At 33.5% G+C, this 24,658-nt stretch overlaps 2 protein-coding genes across 2 annotated transcripts in view; both read left to right on the forward strand.

The window, feature by feature from the left end:
• LOC134853489 (uncharacterized) overlaps positions 1-7,852 on the forward strand; it is a 60,407-nt gene extending 52,555 nt beyond the window's left edge. Inside the window, exon 6 of the mRNA XM_063869490.1 lies at positions 7,689-7,852. Within this exon, the coding sequence (XP_063725560.1) occupies positions 7,689-7,852 (164 nt within the window). The remainder of the gene's footprint in view (positions 1-7,688) is intronic.
• A 486-nt stretch (positions 7,853-8,338) lies between these two features.
• Positions 8,339-24,658, forward strand: part of LOC134853393 (uncharacterized) — a 196,480-nt gene continuing 180,160 nt past the window's right edge. Inside the window, exons 1-2 of the mRNA XM_063869385.1 lie at positions 8,339-8,496; positions 11,629-11,724. Of these exons, the coding sequence (XP_063725455.1) occupies positions 11,664-11,724 (61 nt within the window). The 5' untranslated portion in view covers positions 8,339-8,496; positions 11,629-11,663. The remainder of the gene's footprint in view (positions 8,497-11,628; positions 11,725-24,658) is intronic.

Consider the following 24,658-nt stretch of genomic DNA (forward strand, 5'->3'; position numbering starts at 1 on the left):
ATTGTGAAAATCAATGGGGAATACGAAATGCCAATGGGTCTGATGGATATGGACAGATTTGAAAAGTTGAACAATTGTCAAATCAACGTCTTCCGGTAAGCAAATTCTAATTTCCTTCTAAAAATTTTAAAATTCCTTCAATAATGTTCTTCACCTATTCAAACACCCTTTTTATTTCATTTCAAACCTAGGTATAAAAATTATTTTTCTGTTCAGGTACAACGATGGCGAATTGTTGCCCATAAGAGTATCGAGCAGATTCACTACTAGCCTGATTGTGGACTTGTTGCTGCTGACAGATGGATCAAAATATCACTATGTGTTGATAAGTGATCTCCAGAAACTGGTCGAGTACGTGCGGCACAAAGTGCACCGATTTCAATCTGAGATTTGTCGCAAATGTTTCCACACATGCGCTTCATTCGAAACTTTGAGAAGACATCAAGAACTGTGCTACCAAGACGAAGATGTCGTCATAACAATGCCCAAGCCGGGAAAAGATGACCACAAGTTCAAAAACTTAACAGCTCGTTGGTACGTACCCAGAGTAATCTACTTTGATTTGGAGTCACTGCTCTTACCAGTATACGGACCGCAACCTGATCCGCGAAAATCTAGCACGCAAACAATTGAAATCCATCAACCGTGCGGCTACGCGTTAGCAGTAATCGAATTTGGGAAAAAAGACCTGTTAAAGTTTGAGCTTAAAAGAGGACCGAATGTGATGGAAGAGCTAATTAGCTCCCTTGAATCGTTAGCGAGACAAATTTACGTAGAAAAGAGGAAATATTACACTTTCACTGGTATAACAGACCAGGAACGGGAAGATGCTACAATTTGTTGGATATGCGAGATTGATTTTTCCGACAATGATCAAGTGGTACTTGATCATTGCCATTACACCAACAAGTTTCTGGGTTGGGCACACAATGAGTGTAACGTTAATAGAAAAACAACAAATTACATTCCAGTGGTAGCTCATAATTTGTCAAATTATGATTTACACTTTATAATCAAAGCGCTGGCAAAAAGCGATTCGGAAAACACTTTTTCCGTAATACCCGCATCTGAAGAAAAATATATATCCTTGACAATCTCAGTCTACATAAAAACGTACACGGACAAAAACGGAAAAATCAAAAAACTCTACGAAAATCTGAGTTTCATCGATTCGTATAGGTTCATGCTGGCATCGTTGGCAAAACTTGTCGATAATTTGCCCAACGAAAAGTTTTTTCTGCTGGAGAACTATTTTGAAAAACTCGGCCACTCACGTGAAAAAGTCAGTCTGTTGAAACAGAAAGGGCATTACCCCTACTCATACTTCAACTCATTCGAAAAATTCCGAGAAACTCGCCTTCCCCCACGAGCAATGTGGAAAAATAGTCTAACAGGAGGGGATGTGAGTGTTTCAAGAAGCGAGTACAATCATGCCCTTAAAGTTTTCACCGAACTGAAGTGTGGCTCACTTGGTGATTACCACGACTTGTACTTGACTACAGATGTGCTATTGCTTGCTTCCGTTTTCGAAGCTTTTCGTGAAGTTTGCTATCAAACATACGGGCTGGATTGCGCCTGTTACTTCACGGCAAGTAACCTTTCCGGGGACGCCTTTCTAAAAGTTTGTAAGCCCGAACTGAAACTCTTAACGGACCGTGAACATCTAGACCTTGTGCAGCGAATGATACGAGGAGGCATGTCGTCGATTTACGCGCGCCGATTTTACAAAGCAAACAATAAATACCTCGACGATTTTTCGCCCTCAGAACCATCAAGCTACATCCTCAATATTGATGCAAACAATTTGTACGGGGGGATAATGAAACACTGCCCTTTGCCCTTAAACGATTTTTCAATAGTTGAAAAAAGTCTGGCAGACATACTGCTCACCAGCGAAACATCAGAATGGGGTTATATAGTTGAAGTCAATTTAACCATACCCGAAGAGCTTCACGACTTCTTTGCTGATTACCCCCTTGCCCCCTCTCGTGAAGTAGTGGACATCGGTGCAATGAGCAACGAGCAAGTCGACATGTTGGGAAAATTGGGAATCACCACACTGCCAAAAGTGCCAAAGCTTCTACAGACCTTGCATTCTAAAGAAGGTTATGTTTTGCACTACCTTACCCTAAAATTGTACCATGAGCTAGGAATGAAAATAACTCACCTCGGAAAAGTTCTTCAGTTCCGCCAAAGTCACTGGATGGCACCCTTTGTCGACCTCAACACCCGCCTACGAAAAGCCGCGGTAAATAAATTCCAGGAGAACTTCTACAAGCTAATTGTTAATTCAGCTTTCGGTAAGACAATGGAGTCTAAGTTAGGAAGAAAGAAGCTGGAGATTGTAAGGAATGAGAGAGAACTTTTACAAAAAACAGCTCTGAGCACAATGAAAAGCTTTCAAATCATTGACGATCAATTAGCCACAATTAGCTTTTCAGTAACAAAAATATTGTGGGATAAACCTATGATAGTTGGTGCGACCATCCTAGACCTCGCCAAGCGTTTCATGTTTCAGTTTCACTATCAAAAAATGAAACCAAATCTAAACTTGGAACTCCTTTACTCCGACACGGATAGTTTTATTTACGCCATAAAAACTGATGACGTTTACCGAGACTTGGAGAAAATAAAAGCTGATTTCGACTTTTCAAATTACGATAAGGACCATTTCTTGTTCGAGGATACCAACAAGAAAGTTGTGCTGAAGTTCAAAGACGAGACTGGTGGGAAGCCGATCAGAGAATTCATCGCCCTAAAACCGAAACTATATTCGGTCGTCCTTAATGGTAAATAAAATTTAAGCCACCCTTCCACCCCCCATTCCTACCTTTTACAGAACAAAAATACCACCACCAACCTACCTACACCCCTTAATTTGTTGCATTAAACTATGGGCATTTAGCTGATTTAGGCAACATTATACAATGTTGCCTAAACGTTGATTTATCTGACAACATATTCCCTCTTGTTTCCTCTTTTTTAATCATAATTTAGAGTCTTCTGCTCTTTTTTGGTAAAATGAATCAAATTTTGTTCGGTATAAATTGAGTTGCTGAAGTGAAATGAAGCTATCCCCAACGTTGTAGAAGAGAATAATAATTTTGCTATTGTTTAGAAGGCACTCAAAAATTGAGTGCCAAAGGAATTAAACGGAGTGCACAGAGAGAACTGGTCCACCAAACCTTCAGGGACACATTATTCACTGGAAAAACAATGAGAGTATACAACTATAATATAGTTTCGAAAGGTCACACCAATATGACAGTGAAACAAAACAAACTTGCATTATCACCATTCGACTCAAAACGTTTTCTACTTTTCGACGGAATTTCGACAGTGCCCTTTGGCCATAAAGCCGCTGAAGAAAATGCTTTTCTAGAAGACATTTACATGGACACCGAGTGGGCCAACTCATACAATGAAACTGATAACAGTTCTCCCGATTTTACACTCCCGGATTGGGGATTTTTACAGCGGCCCTACTCAGAAGCAGAGCTGCAAGAAGAAGAAGAAGCTTCTAGTAGCCGAGTCCGTGAACGTCCCCCTATAAAAAACCCATTTATTTTATCTGAAGCTTCAGAAGAACGACCATCTAAAAAACACCGCAAAGAAAACCAAAACAATAAACATTAAAGTCTGAAACATATATTTTCAGATGATTTTTACTCTTCGTCCTTTTTATACTTCGACTTGTATATGTTTTGGTTTTTACCAATTGACAACTAATAAAATACTCGTATTGAGCTCAATCACTGTTTTAACATAAATAGCTTCAGGCAAATAAACTAGTAGACACAAACCAAGTGTTAATTCAAACAAATGTGTGAAATCCTTAGGCTTGTTTTGAATAATAAACTTTAATAGCATGACAAATCTTTGACGAAAAGAAAGAAAGCCAGGAAATGATATCCACATGAAACTAGGACGAAAAAAGAAAAGTTCAGGAATTAGGACGATTAATTTTAATTATCGCGGGAAAAGGGACCGCTTTCAAAGGAATTAGAAGGAATTATTGTATCGCGTCCCGGTTGTTGAGCTCAGCTTAACAAGATCCTAAGGAGGGGGTCTTTTACTTTAGGGGTGGGAACTTGCGATCATTTACAAAATCCTAGGATAGGGGTCCTCCAAAAAATTAAGGACCCCTTTCCTAGGATTTTGCTTTACGTGAGGACCCCCCCCTTAGGAAGGACCCCCCCCTTAGGATCCGGGACACGATACAATACTACTACTATCGTCATAGGAAGATAACTATTAGCGATAAAAAAAAACTCAACAAGACTGCTCGTATCAGGGCGAATTGCAGATGGTTACGACTGCCTTTTAAGGAGGTCTAATAACAAGAAAAAATTAAATGTAAATTAAAACAAAAAAATTGAAATTTGAGATTTTTTGTGAAAATCATCACCCCACACGCCATTTAAAGTAAAAAGTGATAGGTTTCGCTCCTAGTAACAAATCAGATATTGCAAAAAGTTTCCTTCAACCAATTTGGAACGGTTTTTAGGACGGATTAAATTTCGCTTACGCGTTGAAAGCGCTAATATAGCGAATTATATTGCGCGTTAATTGTCCCAAATTGCCAAAACCACAATGTTTGAAACTCATAACTTTACGAAAAAAGATCAAAGGTGAAACATTTTTTCAAAATTATGCTCAGGACAACTATAAATTTTCAAAGATTTTTTAAAAATTTGTCAAAAAAGGCTGGTTAAAATGTCGAAATTTGTCTGAAGAAAAAAAAACCACCACGGGCACAAATATTCCGTTACTTTCGTTATGAACAATAACTCGTGTTACAACGACAAGTTGACGTGTAATAAATCAGCAAACCTGAGAAACTTCCAAAATGAAACGAGTATCTACGGAACATCACCTCCTCCCTCGTGAAGACGTGTATATGTTTTCTCTGGAAGATTTTTCAAAAAAAAAATTGCTCGGAAACCAATCGATCTTTTCGGCCGACCATGTTGACTTTTCGGGTAGAATAACTTAAAGAACCCTTTTTTGTTTAATTATTCTACGCCGCATGTTAAGCATTTTGTGGACGGCATTATCTGTGTTTTTTGACGTCTACTTCTCTTCAGTTCATTTTAATCAACTAGAACAAAATTTGAAATTGATAGATTCTCATATTATTTATCAATCCTATTCGATGCGTTGCTATATATGTCGATTGTATTTTTGGTAAGAAATTATCACAAATGGTATCATGTGAATGAAGAAGGTAGTTATCCATAAGGAATAAGGATATATACAATTTTATGTATACTTTTCCCACTGATAACAAATATAAATTCCAACTAACTTTTAGATAAACTATCACAAAGATCAATCGCAAAAAAAAGTTCACAGCAAATCTCTTGCCTTTAACTGATCCACAACAGTGATGACCAGACAGGAAACTTGAAAAGATTAACCCTAATGGTTCATTAAATCGCTTTAAATCTGAAAAGAAAATGCTTGGCTGCTAACTTTTCTTGGAAGAGCACGCTCAGAGAAGAAAATCGACAAAGCCGTAGAAAGAAAAAATCAGAAAGAAAAAAGGCAGAGAAGACAAAGCTACAGGACATGGTCAGAGAGGGATTTCTCGATTGCATCAACGATTGCATCAACATTGTGGCAGAGAAAGAAAAATGATGACCTCAGACTTGAAAAGATTGCTCCGTCTGAGAATATTAACTCAATGGCAAAATATTGGACAAAAATTATCTGTTATGGTGAAAATTTTCACATCTTTGGGAAATTTTGACTTTTTAGACGCTTACCATCAAATGGAATTTGATGATGAAAAAAAAGTCTACAGAATCAAGTGCACAACAATCGGCAACCTTCTCACACACTTGCCATCAAATTGAACTTGGTGATGAAGCAAATACAGTTTGCACAATCAACACCCAAAAATGTCATAAAAAATGTGTTGACTACATAAAGGGATGATGAACTACGTAAAGGGATGATGAAGTTTTTGAAAAATTTTGTCGCTTTCATCTGGAAAAAAAGGTCACAATTTTTTAAAGCGAACAGTGTTCCATAGATCTGAAAACGCATTCGGAACGTTCAGGGTGCGCCCTGATAGGAAAAGTCTTGTTTCGTTTATAGACGCTGATTAAACTACACTATGCGACTTAAAAACTATTTTCAAATAAACGAACTTTCAGTACGTGACTTAACTGAAAGGTTTGTTAATTGTAAGCTGATTCAGCATCAACGACGTTTTGTTTGTTCTTCTTTTGCTCTTACGTTGTGTTTGATTGTTCCGAAAAAATTTCAACATATTTAAAACCTGGTCTCTGGATTCCAGAGACCGACACACATCAAATTGTGCGCCTAACCAGTGCACAGTTTGGCCTTGTAATGTTCAAAATAATTTTACTTTCGATTAATTTTTAGTTTTTATCTTGTTTCAAGCCAAAATTATGCAACTTTGCATCAGTTGTAATTTTAAATTGTGCTTTGCACAAGCATACGACTTAAATTTCATACCACTCGCGAAAAGCAAGCTTTTGGTTAACCACTCCCAAATGGAAGCCAAAACGAGCAAACTACAAAACAAAACAAAGTCGAAGCTGATGTGTATTACGTGCTTATAAGAACTGTTACGCGTACTGATTTTGAAAACGCTCGTGTAATTTTTCTCTCGTGACATCTTAATCAGTGATATTTTTTTTCGTTGTTCCATTTTTTGTACTGAAAACAATTGGCGTTAAAATTCTGAGATTAAACTTCAAAAAGATCAGGTTTTTTTTGAAAAACTAAAAACGTCCATAATATCAACAAGAGTAAGTTGTATGGCTTAATTCTCCAAAAAACTTCGGTGAAATAATTTATCTGTTAAAACAAGAAAACTAAAGGAATCAATAATAATTTGAATGAATATCGTTTTAAGAAATTGAAAAAAAAGTCTGAACGTTGGGTAAAATGCAGCGTGATTTCACAAGCGTCTAAGAAAGACTTCAAATAGTCTGCTTCAAATCATTATGAAATTTTTTACGAGTTGGATAGTTTGAGGCTCATGCGTTATTTAATCAAAAATTAAGGCGCAAAAATTGTCAGGCGGCCGTAAAAAATCACAGGAGAAATATTTTTTCTTATCTCAATGGGTCATTAACTTTTAGATGGTGTCTAAAAATATTATTTAAAAATTGAAACTTGTCTGAAAAAACATCACATCAAGCTCAATTATTTTTTTCGTCCTCGAAAATTGGAAAAAAACGTTGAAACTAAATTTCCTAATCACTCAGAAAAAGATGCATTACAAAAAACACCAGCGTGTCATCATAATGTACCTATTTATAAGACATTGATCAAAATGAACAATTAGTTTTATCAATTCTTAAGAATTATGGATTTTGATGTACTTTTAGAATCGATTTTTGAATTTGAATGGTTTCGATCATTTTGCTAGTCGATACAAAATTTATTGAAGCTTCGTGCTTACTAGTCCATATAACGCTAATCTGAACAGAACAATTTAACGTCTGAAATCCTTTTTTTAATCATTTTAGTTCGAACAGGTATAACCTAACTCTCAGCTACCTCAAAAAATAGTATTAAATAAAGGAATAGTTTATTTTTCAATAGTATGTCTCCTCAAACTCTCTTTATTATTCATTTATCGTATTCTGCTCCCTAATTTTCAGCTATTTGGGAGTCGAGAGTTTTAGCAAAATTTTTTCGTTTTTTAGAGCTTTCTGCGTCGAATCAATATGTGTCTGTGGGAGGTTCAAGCGTTGACGGAGGCACAGTCGACATCGAAGTGAGAGCGAGGACTTCAAACTGCTCCGGATATTTTACCGGTTTGGAACGAAGTTCAGTGACAACACTCACCGCTTATACAGGTAAAAGATAAGCATATGACATGCGGGTATTATAACAAAAACCAAAACATAAACTGTCAAAAAGGTAATCTTCTGATAAAAAGCTTGAAAAAACGTTGTCGCAAAATTATAGAAAATATCTTCGTCCAACTTTTTTTAAATCGCTACTAATCGATTCAGTATTTGTTGAAGCGGTGTTAAGCTTATTTTAAACTGTTGTGAAAACACCTGGTTTGGAGCTTTGGGCTCTGGATAGAATAATAACATATTTTATCCAAAAGAAATTATCATATCAAATGACTTTTATCAGATAAATTGAGTCTTACCTATTACGAATTTCAAGTTTACGTTACAAATTATATTAAATTTATTTTCATACGAATGTCAAGTTTGAAGTTTACTGAACAAATCGGTTAAAACTTTGAGAAGGTTTGGTCCTCGAGTTTTCATTGATGGAACACACTTTGAACTTAAAACTTTAAACTTTAAAATACTTTAAATATTGTCTGATTTTTTTCAGTTCCTCTGCAACCAAGTTTGACTGTGACTACCAGCAGCCAGACATGCATCCAAGCCTCACCCACTTTACCCCAGTCTGGTGTGTCTACAATTGTGTACCAGTTGTACAGAGACGGGAGCTTCATCTCCAACATCACTGGAAACTACGATGATTGTGGTAAGGTTTATTACATTTTTAAGATTTGAAGTTTTTTCAGAATTGAAAATTTTCAAATTTGTTAAGTGTGTACCACAAGATCTTGTAATCATTATGTTATCAAAACTAAAACAATCTTAATACGGGAAAAAGAGATTGACAGTCATATGGATTTGGAGTTGTAACACATTGCAGGAAATCAAAAATGTTCAACTAAATTTTTTCTCGCCACTAGCAGTTTCTATTTTGTACTTATTTTTTAAATTCAGACACAAATAGAAACGAAAGAGTTGAAATTGGTTGCACGCTCGATTGGCGGCAAGGTCTCCTTGAGGTACGCCAACCATCCTTGGCATATTTGCTTCCTTTTCATGAAGTGGTCGGACCATTCTGTACATGTTAAAACGATTCCCATCTTTTTAACTCAAAACAACAAAACACCATATAATTTCACTTACTACTTTTTGTTGCCATAGCAATTTAACGACACTACATTTTAAAAACTTCGTAACATTTCTAAAACCTAACACCGATTTAATCAAAAATGAAAAGAAACTTTACTTTAAAGATGATTTCTGTAAACATCAAAGAAATGAACGAGAGAAATTTTTGCCATTTTAAGCCAGACAATATCGCGCTACTTAATTCGCGTAAGTTTTGAACAGAAATGACCCTTGCCAATATTTTCAATGAATCGTTCCAAACCGAAATGAAATGGCCTTCCCAATATTTTCAATGAATCATTCCAAAGTGAACCAAAAACAAGCAATAGTTCAATGAACTTCAAAAGCCCGCAAACAATTAGACGGTCTTTGACTACTATGGTCTAATTTTCCAGATATTTTCAGTCGGTATAGATTTTTAAACAAAGGTTTAACCAATACCAAAAGCCTAAAAATCATTAATTTAAGAATCATTCTCGAACTTAAACTTATAACCTGACCGCTTTGTCAGCTTTTTTTGAACTGTTGGCCCATAAATGCAAAACTAAAAAGTTTGCCAGCCCGCAGTCCCACCCTAGCATCCCGAAAATAAGGGCGATTGTCCTGGGTTTCGATTGCTAAGGCACGAGTCTTGTTCCTGCTTTTAGTTGCGTTTCGGGAACTCTGCAAGGAAAAGTCTTTTCAAAAAAGCTGACAAAATTTCGTTAGGATTAAAACTTGAGTATTAATAATACGAAAGAATAAAGTGAAATGAGACAAAATCTACAAATTATTAACACAAACTAGATAAGGCTCTGACAAAGTACAAATCAGTTTTGTTTTCGTAAACGGACATTGTTTTGTACTCTTCAATTTACTACTCGATACTTTTTCTTTTTTTTGTGAAATCATGGCCACTCGATGCATCAAAAAAATTAGTTTTTGTACTGAAGCGTCTTTCATGGAAGAGGGTGCTCACTATTCTTCACATATTTGGGTGGGTTTCGCTGAAATACGATTGGATCCCGAAATGCCATCCCTCGACAGCATTCGTTCGAGCAATCCCACTGACGGCCGCATCTTGCTGGTTCCAAAGGGAGGGTGGAAATAAAATTTCGCGGTTTGGCACCAAGCTTTTTATATGAGTAGACCAAAACACAGAAACAACTCGCCAATTTTTTCAATTTTTTCGGGTTTTATACAATTTCTGTCGCATACATTCTGAATTGCCTGAACTTCCTTATTGTTTTTTTTTGCGTTTGTTTATCATTTGAGTCAAATGTAAAGTGACTGTCAGAAATTTAATTTTGTCAGAAATTTTACGTCAAATGGTTACAAATTAGCACAAGCAGGATTTTTTTTTGACCATTTGGGTTTAGCAAAAAGTCTCATCGAAAATGAATTACGAAATTGTCGATAAGAATCTTAGGTAATTTAGGAAGCCTCATTCTTGCATGTATAACTAAGATAAAACAAGTTTTTCATCATGGTGCGTGCGTTAATTGCAGGGTTTACTTTGCTGTGATAAGAGTTATGACAAGGAAATCATACAGCAATAGGTTTAGCAGTGAAATGATTAGTTGTTGAAATGAACGGTTTTAAACTGGAAAATAGTAGTTAAATTGTTGTGGATTTAAAATTTTTAGTAGTGAAATGGCTAGGTGTTAAAAAAGACGGTGTTAGTTCTAAGGTAATAATTTGTAGGACATAGTTAAAGCAAACAAATTGACTAATAAAAATTTTGTGGCCTATAAATTTTATCAAAATACTCTAAAATATTCAATTTGAGTCGCAATGGTCGTAACATACCTAATTTGGGTCGCAGCGGTCGCAACATATCCATTTTGAGTCTTAATGGTCGCAACAAAAGTCCCCGACCGGACCCGACCCGACCCGACCCGACCCTTTTTTGCGATCTTTTTTTTTTGCTTATAATGATGGATACTGATCCGAACAAATACTAAAATTGGAATATAAGGTTATCTATTGACACTTTTTTGTTGGAAATTAGATAAAATAGGCGACAACATTGCTACAACATTGCTGTTTTTGGAACGTTCGTTCAGAGCTGGGTTCTGCTGTAGGTTGAATCTAGCATATTTTTTACTACAAAAAGAACCAAAAAAAACTTCACGACCAAAATTTTTTCTTCTGACAACCTCATGAAAACTGTTTTCTACGGAGGCTGCTTTGCCCAATTTTAGCTCGCCAAAAAAATCTTATGAAAAATTAACATTGACTTACAATAAAGACCTACTGTTTGTGATTCGGGTTCAAAAAAGTTTTAAAAATTATCGGTGTTTAAAAAATGGTCTGAAATAATTCATTTTTCACACAAATAAACAACTTGTATGAAATGAGAAAATTTAATTTCCTATTTATCACTACTGCTTTTTTAACAATCATAAAAAGGCCAAGTGAGCAATCCCTAGTCTTGATGAATATTTTTAGGGAGGATATCATCATGGCTTGATTGTAGGCCTTCTTTTTTACCTACGCACAATTCAGCTAGTAGCATGTTGTTTTCATTCCTTTATTGTAGCTTTAATTATCTCAGTTTTCAGACTAGTATTTCATTGAGCCCCCTGAACGCTTACAATTAAAAAAAAATAAAAAAATAGACTTTTAAAATTTTTCTGTATTCTTAATGACTTCGAGCGTTCGTTCGAGCATTCTGTGTCGTTTGAACCAGACCAGCTATATCCCTGTTTAATGTTTTTTATTATTCTAGGTTTGAGGCCAGGCTCTTCTTACGAATACAAATTGATGGCTGTCAGACCACTCAACGGGGCATTCAGAGATTCGACACTGATTGATACGTGCACAGGTCAATTTTAAGTTTCTTGCATAAAAAAAATTTTATAAAAAGATCCGCAAAACGTAAGTATTTGTTCCTAAGTATTACCAAACAGTCCTAAAGACAATAACCAAAATTTTTCTGATTTGAGAAAACCAACGGGTTGAGTTGGAAGAAATCGAGAGAGTAATTGCATTATGAGGTTCGCCATGTAAAATCCCGGGTTAACAAAAATGCTTGTCATACTATTTTATACTATTTCATACTTAAAAAAATCACAATCACTTTTTCATCCAAATTTTCTATCATTTTTTAGCTCACCAGAAAGCTTCAAATGAAACAAATAGAATAAAAATATGCACCAAATTTCTTTAAAACATTTTTTAAATTTTGTATAAAAACTGTATAAATATTTTTTCTATAGACGCCATATGTAAAATTTTATAAGAAGGATTTTTCTTTCTATGGACATCAACCCGGCATAAGGTTGTTTGCTCACAATTAAAAATTTAGAAAAAAAATGTAGCTTTCTTAATGGCTAGGCTTTTTTTTCTTAAAAAATTTGGGCGTTAGTAAACCTTTGCCTGTTTTTGACAGACTTTAAACTTTTCTTACTATTTAAATACAAAACAAAAATTTCTGGCTCCACACAAAGAAGACATTCTAGTTTTTAATTCTTTCGCTTGAAAAGAGTGCATGGACTACGTTATAGCAAAAAATCAATTTTGGCAGAAAACTGAAAAAGAATTTTTTTCTTCCAATCTTGGAATTCTTCGTCAAAAAAAGCTATTAACTTAGTTTTCATTTAAATTACTTCAATAGCAATACATACTGTGTATCAACTATGAACAGTCTCATATTTGTTTTCGTACATTTTTGTTGTTGTAGAAAAACTCCATTTTGAAAAAAAGCCTATTTTTCAAATTTCATTGTTAGAAGATCTGTGTCTAGCGCTGAATAAAGAGTTACCTATTCTAGGGAGCAAACTAGAATGAAAAACCTTAAAAACTCAGTACCCTCTTTTTCTCGATAATAAGACAATTTTTTCCACAAATTCAAATCACAAATATAATTACATAAATTGAAAGCACAGAAGATTTATTCCACAGAAAAAAGTTAAAAGCGTCAAATTATTAGATTTTTGAGTTGCAAATTGACTCTGCTATCAAAACTTTGAGAGAACTCTAATCTTCCAAAATATAAAAACTAAGAAATTTTGAAAAAAAAACTTTACATGAGAGATTTGTGCTCAAAAAAGTTTTCAAGATTTGTGCTCAAAAACATTTTCATAAAATTTATCAACAAATTTTAACAAAAATTCGAGGAAACTATATAGGGCCTGTTTCTGACCTTCTTGTTTTCATCTGCGCTGTCTATAAAGTATCAACTCAACAGACCGTTTATAAATCAAACTCTATATTTCAAACTGAACATTTTTTTTTATTAACCTTTTTTTCAAAATTTTTAGTGTTTTAACAGTACAATCAGGTTGAATCATTAAAAAATTATCTTTAAATGTGCTAGTTTTTTAGTTTTTGGACTCCACTGTTGAGCGTTTTCAATGTTGATGTTCTCTTATTGAAATTTTTTTAAAAAATTATCAAGAAAATGGAAAAAGTTGATTTATAAAATTTCTACAATAAAGTTTAAAATGGTCGATTTTTAACAACAAAAAATCAGCAAAAACTTCACAATGATTAATTTCTAAACTTTGGTGCCTCCAAAATGTGTTACATACTTTTCAAAGAAGGCTTACTGAGCAAAAGGATTTAAGAAAAAAGGTTTTTGATTTGTTGGCAATATTGTCAGATTGCAACTAAACGTATAATTCATTTTAGTTCAAGGCCTGACTCAATCTTCATGGTGATAAAATTTTAGCCTTTTCTCTTATTTCGCCATCAAAAGATCGCTTTCTAGTATCTTTAGTTACTTTCTGCGAGTCATTTGAGAATTTAAAAGTTTTTCAACGTGTTTTGATTTTAGGTATCGAGTTAGCAAAATTTGTCACCTATCTCCTGAATACCTATACCCGAAAGCGATTCATCGGTCGAATTGCGGCAAACTCCGCCTGCGGCCAAACGTTTTTGCTGAAATAGGGTCTTTTTCAGTGTTTTGAGAGAGCTTGCATAAACATTTCAGTTGGCATTATAAGTTGTTGTCAAATTGACTCAACCCCCTACGCAAAAAAATATAAAGCCCGGGTTGATCTCCATAGACCGAAAGTATTAATCCAATTCCATACAATATGTCTATGGAAAATGCTAGCGTAACCAGGGTAGACGTCAAGCGGGCAATTATTATGCCCTTGGTCTATCCTCTTCAGATATATTATACAAAATGTCAGATAAATTCAATGATGACTATTAAAAATGTGTTTCTTCATTTTCTGTATTTTTGCACTTAATTGTCTGAAGAAATAAATTCTTTCTTTCTTTCTTTCTTTCTTCTTGCTTGTTGTTCGAATTTCATAAATTTTTAAATAAATTGATTCAATCAAATTTTAAAGTAAAGTTTTGGTGTTTTGTCCTGAATGTCGATGTACTGGAACCTGATCTAAACTATATTTTATGATTGGATAAATTAAATGTTTTACCAATGTAAAGTATTTAATATTAACCAATCATGATCCATCTAACTAACAACCCACTTATTTGTAAGTGCTGAAGTTACTTGTAATTTCAGCACCAGAGAGATTTGAATTTAACTTAGTAATTAGTTGCACTCTCTCGAGTACTTCAGCAGCCGCAATAAACCAGTATACCCTAGATCTATTGAGCCTAGCAGAGACTAGTTAAACAACCTGAGACTAGATAGTATAAGAGTAAGATTAGGATCGGTATTAGACTAAGAAGTTGCACGAATCTATCCGGCCGAAAATAAGATAGCGTGACGAGCAGACGGTGTACCCTATCCGAAATTACTCTATGAGTTATACACTCCAGTCCTAACTCATCTGGTGCGACCATAAGTCTCGAACAAGACCTTAATAGATTAGAATTAACCAAAATAGATTAGAAATTAGACAAAAACATTTCCAAAATGTTATACGACAATAATTTAATCGAAATGTCTCTACGACTCAATAGATCAGAGCCAATATTCCGAACCATAACAGAACTACCCGGAATTGGAAGAAGACCTCAAACCAAAGACGACATACGACAAAGTAGAAACTTGCCATATAGTTATATGATAGTTCGGCAAAAGCCAGAACAAACTTTTATATTTCGAATACTACTCGCAATGAATTTAGATTTCCATTTGCAAACATAAAACCTTGAAGTTAATCTTCAAAATCATTTCAGGCGCTAAACAAAATTAATAATATACAATAACGATTGATAAAAAGATCTCAGATCGTTTTCCTAAAACTCTGCAGTAATATACAAAACATGTTTGAAAAATATTTATTGGAAAATAAAAATAAAAATTAGTAGCATGACAATAAATGGTTAGTAATCATAAATCATCCTGTTGTTCCAGCTTCATCACCTAAAACATAACAGCAATCATAAACCCACTAATATCATAAAACACTAAATCTTTCCTTTACACAAATTTAAAATTTTATTAAAACTTAAAGTCACTTAATTTAAAATCAGATCATCAAGGCTTATCCTTGGATCTTAAATCATTTTCTACGGAATTAAATTTCAAATTTGATCATCAAGGCTTATCCTTGGATCAAACAGAACACCTTTGTTCTCCCCCACCCACTTAATTAGTGTCTAACGACCTCAAACGTCGATTCACTGTCCAACCCTTTCTAAAGACCTAAGACTAATAGAAATTTTTAAAACAAAACTAATCATTCAAATTAGGATAAACAGTGAAGAACTTCGGTTATTCATCCTTCACTTGACCCCCCCTCTTACCAGACCCAGGATAAATCTTAGACTTAGTAAGTTTAAAATAGTATCTAACGAACTACTCGCGTTCTAATTATACCTGAACCTTGTGGATCGATTTACTATTCTCCAACCTTTGAACACAATCACTACCCCTAAGTAAGATTAAGTAAGTTAACACCTTAACTTATACTAGTCACGAGAAAGTAAAAATCATTCTTCGGAATAGATATACCTTTCTCTCCAACCCTGAACAAATAGACCCAGGTTAAGCTAACAAAAAAATCGTAAGGACTAACAGTTTAAGCAATTAGAATTCACCTAATACCCTTTTGCATCCGTCATCCTAAACCTTATGTCATTTAAAAACCTAGGAAATAAACAAACAATCGTTTTACACAATTGTGAAATAGATAACAAAAAATACGACCTTGTAATCACACCTCATACACAAACAGTTGGATACATTCGAACAAAACGACAAACACTAAAGAGAAAAATAATAACAAAACAAAGACAAATAACACGAAAAAGATTTTCAAAAAATCGAAACGCATTTTCAGAATCAGAAACCAACAGTTTAGACGAACTTTACAAACTAAAAGAATCAATAGATAAAAATTGCCCAATTCACGATCAACTATATTTCTCTGACTCAGAAACAACTTCAAATTCATCACAAAGAGGAAAAAGAAGAATAAAAAAGCAGTATAAACACAAACCAGTACATTTATACAATTGGAATCAACCAATTAGACACATTAATAATTACATATTAACAGTCATCGAACGAAAAAATGAGCTCAACGCACACCCCAGGTGACGAAACTCCAGATGATGATGAAATCTTTCCTTTTATAGTAGACGCAACTACTGATAGAGGACAACACATATTTTGTCAAAATTTACTCTTAAATTTATTTGAACCCGGAATCAGTCCATGTAAAACAGAGTTCCCCGATGTAAAAATCAAAAGACAAATCATAGACCACTATCTAAAAGATATATGCAACATAACACAACAGTATGGAATCTACTCCATAGAATTCACCTCACCAAACCATAATAATAGAAAATATACAATTCAAACAGACGATCTTGATTTAGAATTTTCAAAAGTTTTTTCAGAATATATAAAAAGCATCCAATACCATAACTCACAAAGAGCAAACTCCATTTTCACTAATGAAGTTTTCACAATAATATATAGTTATATTTCGATATTAGAAAACGAAATCCCATTAACAAATGTCTCACCGACAGAAACATCTAAACATTTAAGAGTACGACATGAAATCACACTACTCTCTAGCTATTTAAACATTATTAAAGAAAATTTCACGAAAGACGAAGTTTCACAACATACAAAACACGATCTACAAAAAATTTTGGCATGGTTCATAATAGATTATTTCACACACAATATTGATTTAATTGCACAAGCAAGAAAAAATTTTAGACCCCAAAATTCGAACGATGATACCGCTATCACAGAACAATCAGATTATGTTTGGGACCCCGAATGGTCTCATCACGCATTTATAAGCTTCCCACAATCAATCTCAAGTCAAGCAATAAGTACAATATCTTACATAAGAGATTATGTAAGAGTAATACCCTTAACAATTGATGCAACACCATTAAACTATAATACATTTCTGCCCGATAGACAAAATAATAGTTTAAACTCTACAGTCATACATAACGAAAACCTCAATGGAACTAGGAATCTTACTCAACAAGATATCCAGACACCATCACACTTCATAAATGAAGAAATTGTACTTACAACAACTACACAACAAAGTATTTCACCAATACGTCCAAATTTGACAACACCAAGAAATACAAATCCTTCACAAACACAAGTAACCTTACAATCAACCGTTAAACCTTCGGTTGCTCCAAAATATTCACATATGGATTACCAAACATACAGACCCATGACAATACCATCAAAAACACGCAAAACATTCGATAGAAACAACTTTGCAGACCATAATTATAATTATACACATCCATCAAAAACAAATTACCAACCACGAAGAAATTTTAACCAATATACAAGATCTCGAAACTGGGATAACCCAATGGCCCAACCTAATTCAATAAATTTCCAAACAAATCCTCCACAGGATCACAGTGAAAATTACCCATTTTTTCAACAAAATAAAAATAAAAAACAAACATCTTATCAAATGGATTATTTATCCTCAGATGATGATTTCTTACAACCAGACATATTTGCACCATATACTCAAGAATATCGTGGACAAGGAATACAGAAAACACGTACAAATCATAGGAATTTTTCTCCACAACCAATAGATGCACAACATCAACAACCAATTCAACAACAAAATCCAATTAATACACAATCTTTTCAACCAATTCAACAACAAAATCCAATGATGGCACACTCGTATCAACCAACACAAATGCAAAATGAAATACCACTCCCATATTATCTCCAACAACATGAAATAACAAGAAACCAACTTTCAAATTTTTCTCAAATGCCAAATGCAGCAGAATCATTACAAATGACAATGAATCCATACCTTATGGGTGGATCATCAATAACATCAAACAAACCTTTAATGGTTTTCACAGGAACAGACCCTGAATACTCTGTAGAAGATTATTTAAATGCAGTAACAGCAAACTTGATTTTAAACATTGGACCTCAACCAATTAATACGCCACTACATCAAAACTGGATACATCGACGCACAGCGTTGATACAAACAACCTTAGATGGCGCAGCCCAAAAATGGTTTTCAGTACTACCTCTAGAAATAAAATCAAACTGGAAAAGGTTTACACAAGAATTTTCAAAAATGTTTGACTCCGAAAGAAACAAACAACAACAAAGAGTTTTATGTAATGAAATTCGCAGATTACCAAACGAAACCATCAAGCAATTAGCAGTAAGAATCGAAACACTAGTTCGAAAAGCATATTCACTAAATACACACGACTATAAAAATACAAAGATGACAGAAATCTTAATGATGACCTTAACACCACAATTAAGGAAAATAGCAATAAAAAAGAGAGCATCCCATCCTTCCTCAATTCGAGAACCCGATTTAGATTTTAGAAAACTAGTAGACAAACTAGAACAAGCAGAAATCACAATGAAACTAGAAGAAACGGAAAATCTGAAATTACAATACGTTAACAGAATTGAAACAACTTCCACTAATATTAATAATATACAAGAATCAGATACAGACCTCGTTGAAAAAATCACTGAAATACTCAATATTTATGAAAAGAACCCAAACTTTAAAGGCAAACTATCTTTCAAAAAATGGTGTAATTATTGCCGACGATACGGACATAGTATTTCCGAATGTAGACAAAAACAGCAAGATAGTCAAAATAAACCTCAAAAATACAAAGAACCAAATAAGTCATTTTATCAATATATGAAGAAAGATCAAAATCTGCCAAACAAAAATGTATATAGCAACAATAGTTCCGGAAAACCACTTCCGAACAATACAAGCTATACAAGAAATCAATCCCCATATAACTCAAGTTATAGAGGAAGATCGCCAGAACGAAGAAACACACAAAATTCACCACAAAATCACTACAATAGACCAAATAGTAGAAATAACTACTCCAGATCTAATTCAAACACAACACAGTTTGCTTCTAGATCTAATTCCCAATCACGAAATAGATACTATCAAAACAATCAATCACGAAACTCATCATACAATAGAAATAGAAACTATTCCAATAATCGAAATAGAAGTTATTCAAACAATCGAAGTCAATATTATCCAAATAACCGATCAAGAAATAACTCATATAACAGATCAAACAGCAATTATCAAAATAGATCGCGAAATAATTCACAAAATCGACATCCAAGTTATAATAATCGTTATAGAAATTATTCCCAATCACCACACCGGAATAATAATCACTATAATAACTCTAATAATCGTCACAGAAGTAGTACACCTAAACATCAAAGACAAATCAATCAAGTACAGTCTAACCCAGAAACAACATCAGACCCTCCAGGTATTGATGACACAGTAACTGATACGTTACAACTCAATCAAATAAATTGTACATCATCAGATTCAGAAAGCGACACAGAAAACACTCTTTCTATCAATATGATAAAAGTCGAAAATGACTATGAATCTGTCATATATGAACAACCTTTTTCATCACACATATATGAAAATCAATCAGAATTTCTTCAAAATTATTACACTACACCCATAAATTCCACACCAACGACACAAGAAACGAATGCAATTAACACTACAAATCAACCCAATAAAAACGTCAAAACAAAATGCTTGAACACAAACCACATCTATCAAAATATACAAAAAGAACAACCCAAAGAACAACAATACCATTTCTCTTAGAAAGCCCAAGAAACAAAGAATTTCAACCACCAGACCTTGAAATCGATTTTTTAATTGATTCAGGAGCAGAATCAAACATAATAAACATTCCCACATGGAATGAAATAAAAACTTTACACCCAAAGCTAACACCTCTTGAAACCTCCAGTAAGTTAGCAACAGCACAAGGATCAACATTGATAAACTACGGAAAAATCCAATTATTTCTCCTCCCCACCAGAACAATGGAGCAAAGCAAAATTCTAAATAAGCCATTTAAACAAATATTCCATATCACTGATATTAAATATAATATCATTGGAATACCATTTATTTCGAAGTATATACCAACAATCAACATCCTAAATAGTAAAATATTAATCAAAGATAAGTATACAAAAACAAAAGAAACATCCTTAACATTTTTTCAAAGATTAAATAAACAACCACCATTCTTTTCAAAATTCTACCCGATATTTAACCAACAAAGGAAACACCTAAAACCACTATCAGGAAATATCTATAATTTTTCAATTAAACAAGTTCACCAATATGATAAGGAACAAAACAAACAAAAATTTTATATGTCAGATTTTGAATTCAAACCTATTCATAAATTTTTCAAAATCACAATCTCTTCCATAAAATATTTAAAAAATTCGAATACAGATATCATTTCCTTACATGTTTATAACAACACACCTTACCAAGTAACATTACCTTTAGGACTTTTAGGATATTGTGAAACCAACGCTACAATATCACCAATACACGAAAAAGCCTATCGCGTAAATAATATACTCCAATTATTAGATATTTGCCAATCTACAATTCTTAATGAAGAATTATCGATAAATAATATAATAAGTCACGAAAACATAAATACGGATTATTTCACAAAAACTCCATATTTCAAACCTACATTCAACATAAGTAACTACACAGAAGACCAACAGAAATTTCTAACAATGTTTAATTTCCAACATTCACAAATAACACAAGACGAATTCGAAAAGTTAGCCAAACAGCTAATTAAATATTCATCAGTCTATGCAACATCAAAATTCGATGTTGGCAAAATCAGTTCATCACTACATCTCCCATTAAAACCAGACGCAGTTTTCAAAAAACAGAGAGCAAGTAAAGTACCAATTCACTTACATGATAAAGTAAACAGATTACTCGATATTTTAGAACAATACAACATTATATCACCAGTTAATAAAGAAGAACAACCAAAAGGCAACACATTTATCAACCCCGTTATTATTCTAGCTAAAGGAGAATCATTAAAAATCGTTCTCGATGCTAGATACCTCAATTCACTCATAGATGAATCAAAATGTAATTGGCCCATCGAACCAATACAAGTATTTTTAACAAAAATAAACGGCAAATACTTTACAACCGCCGATATGAATAGTGCATACAATCAGATGCCACTAGATGAACAATCACGACGTTTAACACAATTTGTTATCGGAAACCAACAATATGAATTCAACCGCTTATTCTATGGAATATCCATAGGACCAGCAGCATTTTCAGCTTTTATGAGCAAAATTTTCAGACCACTAATACTCAAGAAAAACGCAATCACCTATCTAGACGATGTTTTTATGCAATCACAAACAAAAGACGAAATGTTCAATGTTTTAGAAAAATATCACCAAATACTTCAGAACGAAAATCTGAAGGCAGCCCCTGATAAATCACACTTCTTTTTAACAAGAGTTAAATTCTTAGGACATAATATAGAAAGAAAAACAATCACTCCATTGAAATCACGCATTGACGCTATTCAAAAACTTCAACCACCAACAAATAAAAAGAAAATCCAAGAATTTCTTGGAATGTTAAACTTTTTAAGTAAATATGTTTATAAAATGCAATTATATCTACGACCATTTTACAACATCCTTAGACAACAAAATAATTTTGAATGGAATACAGAACATCAAGCACGATTCGAAGAAATAAAGAAACTTTTAACTGAACAAATTTCAAACACAATTCCAGACCCTGATCAACCATTTTATGCAATGTGCGATGCTTCGAACTTTGGCATCGGCGCAGCACTATTACAATCACATAATGGTACAAATAAAATGAATCTGATATCAGCAAATTCCCGATTATTCACTCAAGCAGAGCTACGACTCTCAACTCTAATGAGAGAATGTACAGCCATAATATATACACTGACAGAATATGAATTTCTGATACTTGGATCAAAACATCCCACAGTTTTATTCACAGACCATAAACCAATCATCTTTCTCTTTACACAGAAATCTAACCCAAACCACCGCGTTTACAGATTTCAACTAATTCTAATGAAATTTCCAAACTTACATATAGTTTGGACTGCAGGAAAAAATCTTGCATTACCAGACACCTTAAGTCGAAATACACCACCTGAATTACTTACACGAAAAACAACAGTTGAAATACCCAAAAACATAAAATTCTACCTTGCAGAAAACGAAACATCACCCCGATTAGAATGCAAATTTGCAGTAAAAAATGATATTGAACAATCACAAATAAATAGTTTACAACATTTCCCACTTTATTTAGATTGTCAAAATAATCATTATGAAGTTGATCTACTTGGAACATCAACTTTCAAACCAATCCCATATTCTCAATGGATAAAAAATAACACCCAACAAAAACAAACAAAACAACATCAAACTAAAAAAGACCATTTTCCACTAATTGAAAAAGAAAATTTAACTGATAAAATAAATTTATCAGGACCACAAACAAACGATTCAAAATACACAATAAATGAAGTTTTCGACCTTCATGACCCATTAGATACAATACCCTTATCTAAATTCGAAATTGAAAACATTTTTCTCCCTCCAACAGAAACAATTACAATTTCAACACTAAAACAATACCAAAATCTTGACCCAATAATTCGACAACTAAAATCATGGCATAAATATAAAACTAAACCTACCAAAGCAGATTCAACCATTCTAGGCAACAAGACACTCCTCCGATATTTTCGCAAATTTAATAACACAACAATCAATGAAACTACAGACCTTTTAGAATATAACTTAAATGAATCTACAGTCCCCTGTCTTCCTTTAAGTATGATTCTCATCGCTTTTAATATCTCACATACACAAAATATTAAAGGACATTCTGGATCAGAAAAAACATATTCAAACTTTATACAAAATTTTTACTTCCCAAATGCACCAATTTGGATAAAAGTACTATGCAATGATTGTATAGTATGTCAACTGAATAAACCTTACCCAAATCAAAAACAAATAGCACAAAAACAAGATTTTAAAGGACAAAGCTTGTACTTTAATCACCGTATCTCATTTGATACTAAAGGCCCAATTTCACCCTCATCAGAAGGAAACTCCTACATTATGGTAATTGTTGACGCATTCACACACTATGTAGCACTTAACCCAGTACCACATTGTAACGCGTATTATGCGTATACAACACTTTATGAACACTGGATAGCAAAATTTGGACTACCAGAATTTTTAGTCACAGACAACGGTACAGAATTCATAAATAATGAAATAATAACACTATGTCATTTATACAACATTAAACACAAACCACGTACATCTCACGCACCTTGGACAAACGGCTTAGTCGAAGGTATGAACCGTTCATTACAAGAATATCTTAGATGTATCATCAACGGAAATGATACAAAATATACCGAATGGTCAGCAGATGTAAAATTATTTACCTTAGCATATAATTCACAAATTACGACAACTCTAGGAATGTCACCATACGAAATGGTTTTTAACCAAAAGCCACGCAAACCAATAATGTTTACAGCAAATTCTCATAAAAACACACAAGGTTATTGTCAACCAAATAAAGATTCAATTTGTTATAACCTACCATTACATACACACGATGAAGATCATTTTCATCACCCACAAATTCTTAAATTAGCCTCCGGCACACACACCGAATGGATTCTAAAAAGAGATAAGAAACACAATGAAATTTACCAAAAAATAACAAAAAAGTTATTACAATGACAAAACATTAATGAACAAATCAATTCACGTTTTACACCAGCTTCCGAATTAAAAATTGGAACATTTGTTTTGATACCTAATTTTAATACTCAAAAAGGAATTTCTAAAAAATTACAATCCCTTCGAAAAGGACCATACCAAATAATTACAAGACCCACTGATGTCACATATAAAATTACCGACTCAAACAAAAAAGAAATCGTTCAGCATCGAAACAACCTATTACCTTATTACCCAAAAGAATACGCACTCCGCGAATTAACTCAATTATACTCTTTCACAGGATTAAAAATCATTCAAAACGAACCACATCTGAAAAACACAGAACAAAATGATAACCCCACCGAAAATCAAAGCACAAAACCAACCGCCACCAAAAACACTACAAAAAATCTAGACCATAAAGAATCCCCAAAACAAAGAAAAAATAGAAAAATGACAGAACAAATAATACCCCAAGAAGAAATAGACAAATCAGAACATAGAAAAACAACAAGACTCCGAAATCAACCACGTAAAAACTACAAAATATTCATCCCCCAATCTAAAATATTAAAGAAAGTGGAATTCCAAAAGTAATTTTAAACTTTATACTTCACAATCTTGAAACCTCCGAAACATTTTTCTTTTACATTTTTCAAAATAACATGCTGACAAGTACGCAATAAAACTAGTTCAAAATAGACCAATA

The sequence above is a fragment of the Symsagittifera roscoffensis genome, chromosome 8 (genome assembly GCF_963678635.1).
Source record: "Symsagittifera roscoffensis chromosome 8, txSymRosc1.1, whole genome shotgun sequence".
Classification (NCBI taxonomy): Eukaryota; Metazoa; Xenacoelomorpha; order Acoela; family Convolutidae; genus Symsagittifera; species Symsagittifera roscoffensis.